This window comes from Acomys russatus, chromosome 26, assembly GCF_903995435.1.
Source record: "Acomys russatus chromosome 26, mAcoRus1.1, whole genome shotgun sequence".
Taxonomy (NCBI): Eukaryota; Metazoa; Chordata; class Mammalia; order Rodentia; family Muridae; genus Acomys; species Acomys russatus.
Genome location: NC_067162.1, coordinates 29,809,436 through 29,825,785, shown reverse-complemented (window position 1 = coordinate 29,825,785; position 16,350 = coordinate 29,809,436). Strand labels below are relative to the sequence as shown.

Sequence of the window (16,350 nt, the reverse complement as noted above, 5' to 3'; positions counted from 1 at the left end):
GAATACTTAAAAGTAAAAACCATGCACTCATCATTTTTCTTAAGTATTAAGTTACAAACATCTGATTCCATTTTAAGGACATTTGCCATTGGCTGCTCAAATATAAAATCAGACATGGAATCAATACTTTCTTTCAGGTCATTTTTTTGCTGACGTTAGGAACTCAAATTGCTCTTGTATAACAAAAACTATCCTTGCGCTTAAACTTTATTTTCAAATGTGCAAACCACTCATGGTTTTGAGTTTTAAAGCATAATATAATTTAAAGTTGTATATGTAAGCTATTTTAATTTTTCTTGATTCTCTGGCTCAAGAAAACATGCAACCATGTGTGATGTGTTTAAAACAAACAAACAAACCAATGCAGTATTTAAATACATTTTTTTAAGCATGAGTTCCAAAGCCCATGATAAAAATATTCTCAGAGGCCAGGTATCATACACCTTTGATTAGCACTCAGGAGACAGAGGCATCTCTATGAGTTCAAGGCCAGTCTGGTCTATATAGTAAATTCCAAGACAGACAGGGCTACATAGTAAGAACCTGTCTCATTTAAAAAAAAAAAAAAGGTTAGCTGGTATAGTTCAATACACAGGACAATTTAAAGTAAGCTCCAAAAATGTCATTTTATGTCACCTCTGAGTAATTTAACTCTTACTTCTTCACATTAAAAAAAAAAAAAAAAAAAAAAATCGCCAGGCGTGGTGGCGCACGCCTTTAATCCCAGTATCAGGAGGCAGAGGCAGGTGGATTGCTGTGAGTTCGAGGCCAGCCTGGTCTACAAAGTGAGTCCAGGACAGCCAAGTATACACAGAGAAACCCTGTCTCGGAAAAACAAAACAAAAAAAAAAAAACCCCCCAAAAATCAGAAAAACCATTACTCTCCTTTCCAAGACAGATTTCCAAAGATATAAATAAAAATTGTATTAAAAAAAACCCAACAAACATTTTCAGTGTTCGTAGTAGAACACACCTTTAATCCCAGCACTTGGGAGGCAGAAGCAGCCAGATTTCTATGAGTTCCAGGACAGCTAGGCTACACAATGAGATCTGTCTTGAAAAAAACAAGGGGAATCAAACAAACAAACAAAGCCCAATACGTATTAGGGGCTGGAGAGATGGCTCAGCTCTTAAGAACACTGACTACTTGTCCAGAGGACCAGAGTTCGATTCTCAAAACCCACGTGGAGGTGCACAATCATCTGTAACTTCAGTTCTATGTGGTCCAATGCCCTTTTTTGGCCTCTGGGCACCAGGCTGATCATAAACAGGCACAGACACGCATGAAGGCAAAATACCCATATACCTAAAGAAAGTTTTAAAGTCATCTAGGTATGAACTCCTCTTTGCTGGAAGCATAGTTTTACTTTGCTAATGAAATTTCAAAGCCTCAACTCTTTTGAAACATAATTTGTTTTCTTTTCTTCTTCTTCTTCTTCTTTTTTTTTTTTTTTTTTTTCGAGACAGGGTTTCTCTGTGTAGCCTTGGCTATCCTGAACTCACTTTGTAGACCAGGCTAGCCTCGAACTTACAATGATTCGCCTACCTCTGCCTCCTGAGTGCTAGGATTAAAGGCGTGCGCCACCACGCCCGGCTCAAACATAATTTTCATTTGAAAGCAAGGGGCTCAAAACCAGGGGATACTCAAAGTCATTAGGTGATACATTTACCCATTGGCCCCCTCTACCCAGGATTAACAACTTCAAAGAAGGGGGTCTCAATACTCAGCCCAAATTGGCCTTAACCTAATCCTTTTCCCACTACCTCCAATTTTTTACTCAGTAGGTGAAATTCATCAGTCTAAGTGCTCAATTTCTCAACTGGGTAAGTTTTACCTATTAAAGCCCCACGAGCACAAGTTCAAATGAAAGGGGGACTCATGAATTCAAGCTCATCCTTGGCTACATATGAAGTTTAAAACCATACATGAGGCCTGTCCAACCCATCCTCCATGCAAAATGAAAACCAAAATTGCAAAAGGAAATCTGCCTAGGCTGTATGACCTAAGGCATACCTCAGCTTCCTTATTTATTAAGCTACTTAGAAAAGTACCAATAAGCACTAAACGTGTGCTGAATAATGTAAGAGAAACATAATCCCTCTGACACAGAAAATGTGGCCAGGCTGTTCAAACTCAAGGCAGTCTTCCCGTGTCACGTACCCAAGCCCTGAGATAAGCATGAGCTGTCATGCTAAGCTAGTCTTTGCAGACCATATCTGGCTATTTTGCACAGAAAGCCTTCAAACTCCAGGGCCTAAGTAATCTTTTTCAGTTTCTCCAGTAGTGAGACTACAGGCACAAAGCCTATACACGCAGCCGAAGAGAAACTACCGAGACCCAACTTTTTTAGCCTTAGATAACAATGTTTTCAGAGCAGGGAGTTAGCAGGTTAAATCCAGCCCATGAGGAATGTTTGTTGACAGCTGTGAAGAGGTAAATCCTTCAATCTCTGAGCTCAGCACCAAGACTGCAGATCCTATCACTTCACATCCTGTTTGAATGGCAACCTCAGACAGTTCCTAAGGTGGGTGTTACTTACACCTATAATTACCGCACTCCAACAGCAGAGGCAGGACAATCACAAGTTCCAAGGTTGCCCATGTTGGAGAAGATCTGTCTCAAAACACAAGAAAGAGGCCCGGGAGATGGTTCGGTGGATGAAGGTGCTGCTGCACAACCTTGACAACTGGGTTTCAGTATCACACGGTGGAAAGAAAACCGACTGCAGCTAAATCGCCCTCTGACCCCCACAAGCACACCATCCATATGAGTGCTCATGTGCGCCTCCCTTGTGTGTGTGTGTGTGTGTGTGCACGTATACAAAAAATGTAATATTTAAAAAAGGAAAGTTTCTATATGCCAATTATCTAAAGGTTATTCTTATGAGGGAAAAAAAGTGGCAAAACTGATAAGCAAGTACTGCAACCCCATCTTTTTCTTTCTTTCTTTCTTTTTTTTGGAGATAGGGTCTCATTATGTAGGCCTGGTTAGCCTGGAACTCACCATGGAGAACAGGCTGGCTTGAAATTTATATTGACCTGCCTGTCTCCTGAGATCTAGGATCAAAGATGTTCACCGTTAGACCCAGCAAAACACCAGATAGGGCATCTCTCTAACGGAATAGCTACACATATGAAAGGGTTAGGAAAACTCTGAAAGCAGTAAAATGGCACATACTGTTTTAGAACCCCAACACACTTATCAGTCAAATTTCAGGATTAAAAGTATATATTAGTGAGAAAATGAAAAAGTTAAAAAAAAGTTGTAGTATATTAAAGATAAGAATATTAGAAGTTTGAGGCCAGCCTGTTACAAAGTGAAAACCTGTCTTAAAACACTTTCTCACAGTAGAATTATAACTCGGATGTCATTCTTTTTCAAAATTATTTCTTGCTGTATTATTAATAAAGATATTTTCAACATTCTTACTCTAAGAATTGATGATCAGGCATGGTGGTGCACACCTTCAATCCTAGCACTCAAGAGGCAGAGGCAGGTGACCTCTGAGTTCAAGGCTAGCCTAGTCTACAGAGCAAGTACAGGACTGCAGAGAAACCCTGCCTCTAAAAACAAAACAAAAAACATCTAAAAAAGGACAAAAAGATCACAAGTTCAAATCAACTTAGTAAGACCCTCTCTCAAAGTTTAAAATGCAATATTGACTAGTATGCTAAAGACCTACTGTTCAATTCTTAGTACCCGGGTGGGGAGAATAGGTAACAATTAAAAGGTAAAAACCAGAAAGAGAAGGAAATGTAAAATTCCTTCCCAAATACAAATAGTTAAATTACTCAACAAAGGGCCAATGAGAAGGTAACAGGTACTTACAGCGGCCCTGACAGCATAAATTCAAACCCTGGGACCTACATGGTGAAGGGAAGAACCAATTTCTCTAAGTTACCATCCTCTGACCCACTCATCACAGCACACATACTGCCTCCTAAACAAAAAAAATGTTAAAAACAACAACCAAAACCACTTACTGTGGAGCCCAGTCCCAATGGACACATCTATAAAACACTCCTGCACCAAAGGCTCAGGGCACATTAAGGAAGAGGGGTAGAAAGGCTGTAAGAAGCAGAGGATCAGGGAATTTTATTATGAGATTCCTTCCTAGTAGTATCAGAAGCCACGCCCATCAAGTCTAACCAACATGACTGCCAAACATCATAAACTCTCACCAAATCACTACCCAAACAGGAACTGAATAAGGGTAACATTGGACATGCCTAAGTGGAGGTGGGAAAGCCCAGTAGGACTCAACCCTATACAAAGAACTGAGGGAAACTGAGGGAAGCTGGGAGGTGGACTTCCCTAGAGAAAAGCACACCAACTGACTGTCCAGTGCCCAACAGTCCTGAGAACATATATACAAGCAACATCATATGGACTGTACAGGTCATATTTAGAAACACCTATGTATTTAGAAATATATATGCATACACACATATGAATACAATGAAAAAAAGAGGCTGTGAATTTGGAGTAGAGTGGGGAGGGACATATGGAAAGGCTTGAGGGAAAAAAGGGAAGGAAGAAATCTAACTATAATTTCAAAAAAGATTGAGCGTATGGAGTAAGAACACAGTCTTTAAGCCAGGTATGGTGGCGCAGGCCGGCAAGCCCAGCACTTGGGAGGCAGAGGTGGGTGGATCTCTGTAAATTAGAGGCCAGCCTGGTCTGCAAAGCGAGTCCAGGACAGCCAAGGCTAAGACACATGACCAGGCATGGTGGCTCACAACTGTAATCTTAACACGCAGGAGACTGAGACAGGAGGACTGCTGCACATACAAGGCCATCCTGAGCTATAAAGTATTGTTTCAATAAAATAAAATAAAAGACACACATTTCCAAGCCAGTTTGGGAAAAGAAGAAGAAAATGGGGTGTGGGGGAGGTTTGGTGAGATGGCGCAATGGGTGAAGATGCCAAGACGGACAACTTGAGCTCAATCTTTGGAATCTACATGGTAGGAGGGAACTGCTGTTCTCTAAATACCATATGTGCCCCCACACACAATAAATAAAAAGTAAAAGGAAAAATAAAAAAGACATACTATCATAAATGCAAATCTTTTTTCTTTTTCTTTTTCTTTTCTTTCTTTCTTTTTTTTTTTTTTTTTTTTGAGACAGATTCTCTGTGTAGCTTTGGCTGTCCTGAAATTCACATACTGACCAAGCTGGCCTCAAACTTGTTCACCTGCCTCTGCCTCCTATGAATGTTGGGATTAATGGCATTTGCCACCATGCCCAACTCAAAAAACCTTTCTTTTGCTTTTTTGTTTTGTTTTGTTTTTTGAGATAGGATTTCTCTGTGTGATAGACCTGACTGTCCTGGACTCACTTTGTAGACCAGGCTGGCTTAGAACTCACAGAAATCCACCTGCCTCTACCTCCCGAGTGCTGGGATCAAAGTTGTAGGCCACCATGTCCAGCCCCATAAACCTTTCTTAACTTATGAAAATTTTCAGAAAACAAACAATGCTTATTAAAATTTGTAAGGAGTTAGGCACGCTGTACCAGGTATGTGGAATGTAAATTCATCCTAGGTTACATACAACCTTTTCTCAAAAACAAAACAAAACAAAACAAAAAACAGAGAAAAATAAAATTTGTAGTATCAAATATTTAGAAGATGGCCCAAAACGTCTAATTCATTCTAAAAAGAATTTATGACAAATACAGCAAGCTATATAATACTGCTGTATCACAAAAATATTAAATACAGCTGTTTAGACATACTGTGCATTATATGTGCAATCTGTAACTACATACACCAAACTCTGATAGCATAAATAAATAAATAAATAAATAAATAAGGAAGCAAATCAATCCACCCATCCTACTGACTATGTATCACGGCATTAAAAAAAAAAAAAAAAAAAAAAAAAAAAAAAAAAAAATCAACTTGCCCCGATGTGGTGTCACACACCTTTAATCCCAGCATTCAGGAGGCAGAGGCAGGTGGACCTCTATGAGTTCAAGGCCAGCCTGGTCTACAAAGTGAGTCCAGGAGGACAGCCAGGGCTGTTACACAGAGAAACCCTGAAAAACTGGAAAAGAAAAAAAAAAAAAAATCAACTCAGCTTTAAAAAACAGTAACTTAATTGTATCTCATCTTTTATACTTAACATATGTAACATACAAGAAATCTACCGTGCAGTATACCATCCACCCTTTGCTACTGAAATGCAGGCAAAGCATGCCATTGGGTCAACTCCTGAAGGATTTTCTTCTGCCACCCAAGGCTAAAACTAAACAGCATTTCTTATGCTTTTTGAATTGTGTGACATCACAATTACTCAAGAAACCAGTTGAAATATGGGTTGAAAGTGGTAGGTCTTTCTTTCATGAGACACCTTAACGGTCAGATATCCTATAGCTCTTGATATGTGTAATTAGTGTTTTTTCACTATCAATTCAATTCCAACCGCTTTCATTTTAAATATTAAATAACACTTAAAAATAAATTAAGTGGGATTGGAGAGATGGCTTGGGGGTTAAAAGCACTGGTTGCTCTTCCAGAGGACCCGGATTTAACTCCTCATATGGCAGCTCACAGCCATCTGTAACTCCTGTTCCAGGGGATCTGATAACCCCACGCAGACATACTTTCAGTCAAAACACCAATGTACATAAAATAAAAATAAACACACTTTTTTAAAATCTAATTTCAGTGACAAGAGTTGAGTTCATGGTATATGAATTACCTCTCAATAAAAAATTTTTGGCTGGGGAGGGAATACACTCAGTAGCCGTGTACTGTTAACCTGTATTGAAATTGCTTCAAGTTTGGGCTAAGGCAACGGGGCTATCACTGAACAAATAGCTATTAGGATTCCATCACACAGTGCTTCCACTTAAAACACACGTACCTCTTTCCTACAGTGTCTGCCCTTTGTTGCTTCCTAACCAACGCCTCTGAAGAGATCAACTAACAGGCAAGAGAGGAACTAAGTCACTTTGATATTTTTCAACTCAGGGTTTGATGAGTAAATAGAAAGCTTCAAATATAAAATAGGAGCCTCTAGATCAACTACAGGCTTAGTTTATGGAGAACCAGGCAATTTTTTAGGAACTCCAACACAAAGACAGCCGTATTTAGGTTAGAAAAAGGAACCTTTTCAGATTCCTAACATTCTAAGGAAAGAAAATGGTCCATCCTTTGGCCCCCCCCCCCCCCCCGCCTCGACAGATAAGTGGAATAGATTTACTCTCCACTGTATTGGGAGATAGCTTCTCCTACGGATTTACCCATCTCGCTTCTCAGAAACAAACCTATCGCTGACCACTTAAATGATTCTTTTCGCTAAAGGGGGTGTATTCCTCCTTCAAACACTCAGATCCCTGATCGAGGTCACATCCTAGACCATACCCGTTGCCTGGCTCGGGTTTGAGCTCCACTCCGAGAGGCAAGCAGGCAACTGGGAAACACAAACCATGTCGGGCGACCGAGGAGAACGCGCGTGTGTCCACCAAGCGTCTGCCTCCTCCCCCCCCCCGCCCCGGCGCCTTTCGAATCCGGACTAGGAAGTGAGACTGCGCCCGCTGCTCAGTTCCGGGAGCCGCAGCATCCGCGGCGCCGTCCGGAACCCGCCCGGGGCCGCGCGCAACAAGTGACTGGCGCGCGCCCGGGTCCCCCCGGCGCGGCCTTCCCCCGCACACACCCCCGGGGCCCCCGCCGCCGCCGCCAACTTACGATCTCCGAGCGGCCGTCGCGGCAGGCGTTCTGGAAGCGTGTCTGGCGCTCCTCGTGGGGCCGGTCCCTGAAACCCGTGTACTTAATCTGCAAAGGCAGAGGCGGCCCGAAATCAGGAGTCAAATCCGCGGCGGCGCCCGCCCTCCCGCCCGCCGGCCCGCCCGCTCCCCCGCGGCTCCGATAAGGACAAGCAGAGTCTGCGGGCGGACCGCGGCCGGCCGGGGCGAGATTACCCCCTCCGCCGGCGCGCCGCCGCGGGCTTCCCGGGAAGCAAGCCGCTCAAACTTTTCTCCGCCGCCCGGGCCCGCTCCGAGGGGGAGCGCCGGGGCCTCCGCGCCTCCCACCCCGCCTCACCTCACACTCGCGGCTCAGCTTCCTGAAGAACTCCTCGTTCTCGAACTTGCTCCTCTGGTCCGGTACGACGCGCGGCATCTTCCCGCCCTTCAGGCCCCGCCGGCCGGCCGCGCTCCGGGGCTAGCGCGGGCACCCGCTGGCGGGCTCTGGTGCTGACCGGCTGACCGCCCACCCCGCGGCGTCCGGACTCCCGCTTCTCTTTGTTTCAGGAGCCCGCCCGCGTGGGCTCCCGCTCCGGGGGAGTCTTGAGGTGCCGCCGTCTGCCGGAGCCCAACCCACGCTACCGCCGCCCGCTTCAGCCGTTGCCTGCCGCCCGCGCAGACACAGCTCTAGCCTCCCCCGGCCGCTGCCGCCACTTCCTCTCGCCGCCCGCCCCCCCTGGCTCTCCCGTCCCCCTCCCCCTGCTCCCCCTTCCCGCCGGCCCCACCCCTCCTTCTCGCGCGCCCGCCCGCCTCAAACTCTAGCAAACAAGACGCACCATTCACAACTCCACGGCCCGCGCCGCGCATGCGCCACCCGCCGGCAAATGCCGGGCGCCTGGGTTGCAGTGAAACCAGGCTCCTTCCGCAGCCAGATCTCCTTCCCCCGGCTTGTCCGCAAGACTTCTCTGCGAACTACCGCCTAGAAAGGGATCCGCCCCTCCCTTAGCAACAAGGAGCGGCCCCGCAGACCTTTTCCTCTGCTCAGTCTGGGCTATCTAGAACTTCGTGGCTCCCTAGCCAGCCACGCAGAGTAACCCCAGCTGGGCCACTTGAATTCGAGGAAACCTTAGCCCTTGAGGACTTTGCATACTCCGCACTGACAGGGAAGGGTGTGGATTGTGCACTGAAAGGTGGAAGTGGACATCTAGCCAAATCATGGTGGAAAGGTGGTGACTTGCAGCCAGGTGGGCCTTAGGATCCCCTCCTGTCCGTATAGCTTTCTGTCTGCAGACAAGGTTGAGACAAGTACCAGACCAGCGAGCCTCAGATTGGTAATTTCCAAAATGCACACTCATAAGTTCATAGCGTTAGTAGGAGAATGTTTATGTAGACCTAGCACACCACTTAAAGAAAAACTATCTAAATTATATATAACCCGTTGCCAGCCCATATTTTTCCCCAAATGTGCAATCAAATATGGAAACAAACAAACAAAACAAACCAAACCAAGATCTGCAAGTTCTAGAGAACTTGCCAGAGCAGAAGAAAATCTGACTCCCGGTTTGCAACAGAACTTGATCTAGATAAATTCCCATCCTTAAAATCCCAGTTTGTTAAAAGTTCAGTTCGACGACGATGGCAGATAGGTGCCAACTCTGAGAGCAGCCAGCCAGATGCTAAGCAGTGTGAGGATACACCTAAAGTCACTGAGGTCATTTGGCAATGCCTGCCTCAATACAGATTTTGGCAGAATTTCGCTGCCAATCCAGTCCAGTCTCATGGATAAGAACCTAAACTTGGGTAAACAACTGTCCTAGTTTGTCAGAGACTGTCCTTGTTTTAGCAATGACTGCCCTCTCCCCAGCCCCTAGAAGCTGCGTAATCCCTGACAAACTAGGAGGGTTGGTCATTATTATTATTTTTATTTTTTGAGACAGGGTTTTTCTGTGTAGCCTTGGCTGTCCTGGCTTTGTAGACCAGGCTGGCCTTGAACACACAGCGATCCATCACCACGCCCAGCTGAGGATTGGTCGTCTTAACTGAACTCTGGAGAGTTGCTTGCACAAAGCCAAGAGTTTCTTGTCATCGTCATTGTAGTTGTATGTGTGTGTTACTTTTCTACTACTGTGATGAAACACCATGTCCAAGGCAAGTTATAGAAGATTTTATTTGGGTTCATCACACCCGAGGGTGTGTCCATGATGATAGGGTGTCAGGACCAGGAAGCTGAGGGCTCACATCCTAAATCAAAAGCAAGCCAGGTGCAGTTATATGCCTGTAATCTGGGCATTCGAGAGGCAGAGACAGGTGGGCCTCTGAGTTCAAGGCCAGCCTAGTCTACAAAGCCAGTAGGATAGCCAAGACTACTTAGAGAAACTCTGTCTCAGAAAAACCAAAACCAAAACTAAACCAAACCAAACCAAACCATGAATCAGAATAAGATGTGGGAATGCCAGTGGCTTTGAGACGTCAAAGATAGCCCAAGGGGCATACTTCCTCCAGCACGGCCACACCTCCTAAACCTACCCAAGCAGGGCCCCCACTGGGGATTCAAACATGAAGCCTATGGGGGGGGGGGCGTTTCTCATTCAAACCACCACAGTCTCTGAGTAGGTCAGACTCAGGGATTCACCTCAGCACGAGCTCTCCCACTGAGCTGTATTCCCAGCATTCCTGGTCAAGGTGTTCTTAGCAGTCAGATTTGTAGACCACATGACTTATAGCCCCAGCTGCTTCAGCCACGGAGGCAGGAAGATTTCTTGATCCCAGGACCCGTGCTAAAAAAAAAAAGAAAAGAAAAAACAAAAAGGAAGGAGGTCCTGTAGGTTGAAAGACATACACCTTCCATTAGCAGATAGGGGATCAGCTCCATCTTGGGACAGGCACAGCCCACTCCACCCCAAGCCTGGAGAACAGATATGTGTACATGAATAGAAAGGGTGCAGTTGTCCATGTCAACAATGGCTATCGATGAATCTTCAGCTATTTTACAATCTCACACTCAGGCCTCTATTTGTTTATTTATTTTTGCTTTATTTATTTATTTTTTTTATGACAGAGTCTCTCTGTGTAGCTCTAGCTGTCCTGGAACTCACTCTGTAGACCAGGCTGGCCTGGAACTCAGAGATTTGTCTACCTCTGCCTCCCAAGTACTGGGATCAAAGGTGTGTGCCACCGCCCCCCCCACCAGCTTCAATTTTTTAGTGTTTGTATACGCACGCATATGCATGATGTATATGTGGGCACACATGCTGTAGCTTCTGTGTATAGTTCAGAGAATAACTTTGTGGAATTGGTCACCTCTCTCTTGCCACTTTTACTTTGGTTTTAGGAATCGAACTCATGTTCTCAGGCTTTCACAAAGCAACTGATTTTTAACTTGCTAAGCTCTCTTGGCAGCCCTGCCCAGGCCCCTTTCAGTTGCAAGGCACAGACGCTCTAGTCCAATGACCTTAAAACTAAAAGAGACCGTTTATTTCCAGTAATCAAATCAAAGGTGGGGACAAATGAACATCACACAGACATGTAAGTTCTCACTTCTGCTTCTTCTTTTTCTACACAGCTTAATTCTTTTCTCTTTTTTCTTCTTTTTGGGTTTTTGAGACAGGGTTTCTCTGTGTAGCCTTGGCTGTCCTGGAACTCACTCTGTAGACCAGGCTGGCCTCGAACTCACAGTGACCCCTCTGCCTGCCTCTGCCTCCCAAGTGCTGGGATTATAGGCATGTGCCACCACACCTGGCTCACTGCTTAACTCTTAAAGGCTCTCTTAGGGGCATCCATTTCCTGGCAAAGGATAGCATCAGCCATTCTTCAACTTTTTGAAAATTTCAGTGAAATATTTTGATTGCTAGTTCTGGATTCACATAGCATCCCCTCTCTAAATTCATTATGTCCAGACAGATGGGCTAGCATAATCTATCAGTTTACTTTTTTTCCCCCAGTTTACATTATATGCCCATACGTCAGGGACTGAAGGCCTGTGATTGGCAGCATCAGAGACAATCTGATGAATTGAAAGAAAAGGAAAAACAATTTTTCCCTCAAAGAGGGAGTGAATGGAAGTGTGTTATAGGTCTATTGAACAATCTGTATCGACTATATCTGGCAAAGGCCTCAATATTTATATATTCGTTTATGTGCATTGGTGTTTTGTCTGTATGTATGTCTGTGTGAAGGTGTCAGATCCCCTACACCTGGAGTTATAGACAGTTGTGGGCTACCATGTGGGTGCTGGGAACTGAACCCAGGTCCTCTGGATGATCAGCCAGTGCTCTTAGCTACTGAGCTATCCCTCCAGCCCCTTATTGGTATATTTTTAAGATGAGCTCTCATGTAGCCCAGGCTGGCCCCAGACTCATTATGTGGTTTAAAAAAAAAAAAAAAAAAAAGACCTCGCATTCTCCTGCTTCTATCCTATCTCCTCCATGCTGGGACTGCGTAAACACTTGGCTTATGTTGTTGTCAGGATCTGACCCTAGCAGGGACTATGCATGCTAGGCAATCATTCTATCAAACGAGTGGTACTTTTCTAGCCCCAAAGTATCCCACTTTTATTAATACATAAATATTTTGGTCAGACTGATAAGAAATTTTCCACAGGCAAAATAGTGACAAAATTAGCTTTAAATATCTGTAACACAGGTTAGAAGGTGAGTGGGGGAGCCTTCGTTTCATCCAAGACAGACCCAAATCACTTCCAGGAGTAGGATCCTTTATCGTGTCTGCTGAGTCACCCTCAAGACTTCCAGTCCAGCTGAGAGAATCTGTGTGCGCAGAGCAGCACAGTCATTGTTAAGCAAGAAGAGATGACGCGGTTTCCCAGTCAACGAGAATTGTCTGCAGAGTTGTGGAGATGCTCACTGCTGCCGTCTTTGCCATCGGCCCTCGTGGTGGGGGTGGGGGTGGGGGTGGGGGGTGAATAACTGTAGCCCATATGATACCAGTCAGCGCCACCACGTTCTGTTTAGGCAGACATTTGTATTGCTTTCCATGTCAGCTTCTGAAAAGTGACCCTCATGAAAGCGCCATCGCTCTGCAATGGGTTCTGGAGGGCCCACTCACTTGCAGCTCATCTTGGCTTTCTATCTCTAGCAGTAATTGTTTCTTCTATTGGTAATCAAAGTTGAAACTGGGAAGGATGATCCAGTCCTGTAATACTAGACTAGCACTTAGAAGATCAAGGCAAGGGAGGTCAGGCCCCAGGCCAGCTTGGCCTGCTCCACAGGAAAACAGAAAAGAAAGGAAAGGAAAAAGAAAAAAAAAAAAAGGAAGAAAAATCGATCTTTGTAGTGCCCTGAGAGGACAGATAGTACCAAGGTCAAGGGATCTGGACCTAGATAGTTGGTGTTGGTGCAGGCAATGTAGAACAAGCCAGAGCACTTTAACTGTCATCTGAGTGGGCATGGGGAGCAATGTCCTTAGGGAAATAGATGGCAAAAAACTTGCCCAGAATCAGTGCAGCCTTTGGCAACTCCAGGCCACAGGGTAACCCACAGCCAGCATGGTCTGGCATCCGGGCAGCCTGGCCAGTAAAAAACTTCTGGGAAACAAGCTGTTGACTGTAAAAGCTCTCCTCAGCTGACCTCTGTATGCCTTTTTTGTTGTTGTTGTTTTAATTTGTGTGTGTGTGTGCTTATTTTTAAAATGGGATTAAAAGAAAATTATAAAGGCAATTTTCATCCAAATGAGGCACATTTAGGTCTGTACTCCTAACAGCTCTGGCAGCAGTCTGGCTGGGTACGGATTGATTCAGAGTCAGCCCTGTGAAGTCTGCTCAGACCCAGTTCTAGAAGGTTCGCGGGTGGCAACTTGGTAGTGTCTTTGCGCTGCTTAGAGCCCCCCCCCCCTCCCATTATTTCCTCCAAATACTAGCAATTCCTCTGAGGTTTTGTTACCTGGAACTGTCCAGCCTTAAGCATTCAACTAGCCCAGGGCCGCCTCCGAGGGTTTCACCTACCTTTCTGTCTGGGTAGTCATTTCCTGGGACCCCTCTCCCCCAAGTCTGATCTTCAGTGGGTGAATATAAAATATACACTAGGGATCCTGGGGAGATAGCTTAATCAGTAGAGGCCATCTAAGCATGAAGACCTGTGCTAGGATCCTTAGAACCCACATTTAAAAAAAAAAAAAGGGAGAAGCAGGTATGTGCCACCACACCTAAAAGGATTTGTTGTGTGTGTATGCCCCACACTGGTGCTGGGGTCCACACTTAGGGTCATGCACTTGCTAGGCAAGCACTCTACCACTGAGCCAAATCCCCAATTCCAAAATGGCCATAGCCGTCCTCTGCTGGTAGCAATGCCTGTATCGATTATTGAGTTGATAGGGACCCCGAAAGTCCTGTCTGTATCTCTTACTGAGCTGCAAATTCGCAGGAAGCTGTAGTTGTGCTTCTCTTTTGGCGCACCCACCATGTCCTGGAGGTTCCTTAACTGTTGAATAATGGGTCCTATTGTAGGCCTCTGTAGGAGGGTGCAGCTCTTGTGTTTGAGGGTTACTCATTCCTGCCCATGGACCCAGCTGTTTGCCCTTCCCTGTCTTGGAAAGTCAAGGCCTAGCCATCTCGCCTCCCCAACTCCCGACTCCAGCAGGAAGGAAAGCCTTATCTGGGTCTGGGGTCAGAGTCACACACACATCTGACTTTCCTGGTCTCTGAGCCTTTAGTCTTCTTCTTCCCTAAGGAAACAGTTTCCCTTCAGTTACTGAGGAAACACTTTACCGTCCTGCAACAAATGAGACTTGAGGGGAAGGAAGAGACGTTGGTAGCTGGCACCATGCCTAATGTCCTGGCTCCACCTAGCTTCTAGGTTTTAGAAGGAGATGGGCCAATACCCAGGACAAATGTGTCATCTGCCTAGACAAAGCAGTTTCCTGGGCCCTTCACTTTTTTTTTTTTTTTTTTTTTTTTTTGATGTAGAACTCACATTCCATAAAATTCACCCCTAGGCTCTACAGAATTTCTCTTTTGTCCCAGTGGTGTCCTCCCCTTTTAGCTTTCTTGCCACCCTCCCCCCAACTGGCTCAGCCCAGCCATAGGGAAAGGAAAGAGGAGCAAATTTACCCAGAATAGCATTTCTTCAGTGTTGGGATCAATAAACCCTTTTGCTTAAAAGGAACCAGATGATTTCATCCTTGTAATTACAAGGTTGACGTTTGCAAATCTTGCCCAGGCTCCAAATGAGCCTCTTTGTCATAGGCGGGTGCAGGGGTTTGTCTGGGTGCCTGAGGATGGAGAGGGAGCCTGATGTGGTGGGAATAGGTCCTGGCTAGGGTCAAAAGGCCTGGCTGACCTTATGGGGAGGCATTGATGCCTCCTCCCCCTCCCCCACCAACTTCGGGCAAGTGATGGGAAACAGACTAGACAGGAGGCTAGGGAATATGGGCCATGACCTTGAACCACACCATGCTCCTGCTTAAGACCCCTCCCCCAAGTCTCCTGGTTTCTTTCTTTTTCTTTTTCTTTTTTTTCTACTTCTTCTGGCAGAAAGACAAAGGCCTTCAGCATAGCATTCCAGACCCCAGGCAATCTTTCCTTTCCTTTCCAGCTCCATCTCTTGTTTCTCCCCATGGCACCCTGCAATCCATACTGGCCTGCTCATGTTTCCCACATGCCTCTGGCGTGACTTTCTCCCTCTTCTCTGCAGGGAAAGCTCATCCTTCTTTAAATATGAGTTTAGGGGCTTCTGTCTCCTACAAAGTGACTGAGCACCCGCTGTCAATCCTCTTATTTTTATTTTTTAAAAATCTTTGGTTACATTTTATTTATTTTGGGTGAGTGGGGAGCATGCTTGCCGTGGTATGAGGGTGTTGTGGCAGTTTTGTTTTTGTTTTTATCCTTGCAATGCTGGGGACTGAACCCAGGGCCTTGTCCATGCTAGGCACACACTCTACTAAGGTACATCCCTAGGCATACCCCCCCATTCACAGCAATTCTCCTGACCCTGTAAGAATTTGGCTCACTGCTAATTTGTTTTTATACTACTACCATACAGAGCTAAGACTTTGAAGGAAATTATTTAAAAATGTATACTTCTTTTTGTAAAATAATAATAATAATTAGGAGTTAAAGGAAATAAAAGTGTCCTGTCAACTTACCATTGCTACAGACCAAGATACCCCAAAGACTGAGGTTGGGAGAGTGCTTGAACTTAGTCCCAGAGGTTCAAGGCCAGGGTGGACAACAATGTGAGAACCTCACCCCCACCCCACCAAAAATAGCTCAAGAAACTAGCACCACAATAACAACAAACAATTGCTAATCTCTTACTGTATTTCCCTTGGCCTTGTTCCAGCCACACACTTTTCTACACAGCTCTGACGTTCTATGTGTGCAATTTTGAGTACTCTGTTTGGGGCATCACTCTAAGCCTACAGTATGAATATTTTTCTATGATCTCACTTAATATTCTTTTTTATTAAATTTTTAAAATTTTAGTTTATTGGCATTGTTGTTTTTTCTGCATGTATGTCTGTGTGATGGGGCTGGATCTCTGGAGCTGGAATTACAGTTGTGAGCTGCCATGTGGGTGCTGGGAATTGAATCTGGGTCCTCTGGAAGAGGCTAGTGCTCTTAATTGCTGAGCCATCTTTCCAGCCCCACTTAATATTTTTAGTGGCATCTTCTTGATCCACTGTTCCAAGCCCTTATTGTTGGACAT

At 45.2% G+C, this 16,350-nt stretch overlaps 1 protein-coding gene across 2 annotated transcripts in view; it reads right to left on the bottom strand.

The window, feature by feature from the left end:
* The window catches only part of Cbfb (core-binding factor subunit beta), a 50,206-nt gene extending 41,805 nt beyond the window's left edge, over positions 1–8,401 (bottom strand). Inside the window, exons 1-2 of one of the 2 annotated variants that reach the window (XM_051169300.1) lie at positions 8,052–8,401; positions 7,698–7,784 (exon numbers count right to left, since the gene is read on the bottom strand). In XM_051169300.1, coding sequence (XP_051025257.1) covers positions 7,698–7,784; positions 8,052–8,129 — 165 coding nt within the window. In that variant the 5' untranslated portion in view covers positions 8,130–8,401. The remainder of the gene's footprint in view (positions 1–7,697; positions 7,785–8,051) is intronic. The other variant, XM_051169301.1, reaches the window with a different exon arrangement.
* Between the last annotated feature and the right edge of the window lie 7,949 nt (positions 8,402–16,350).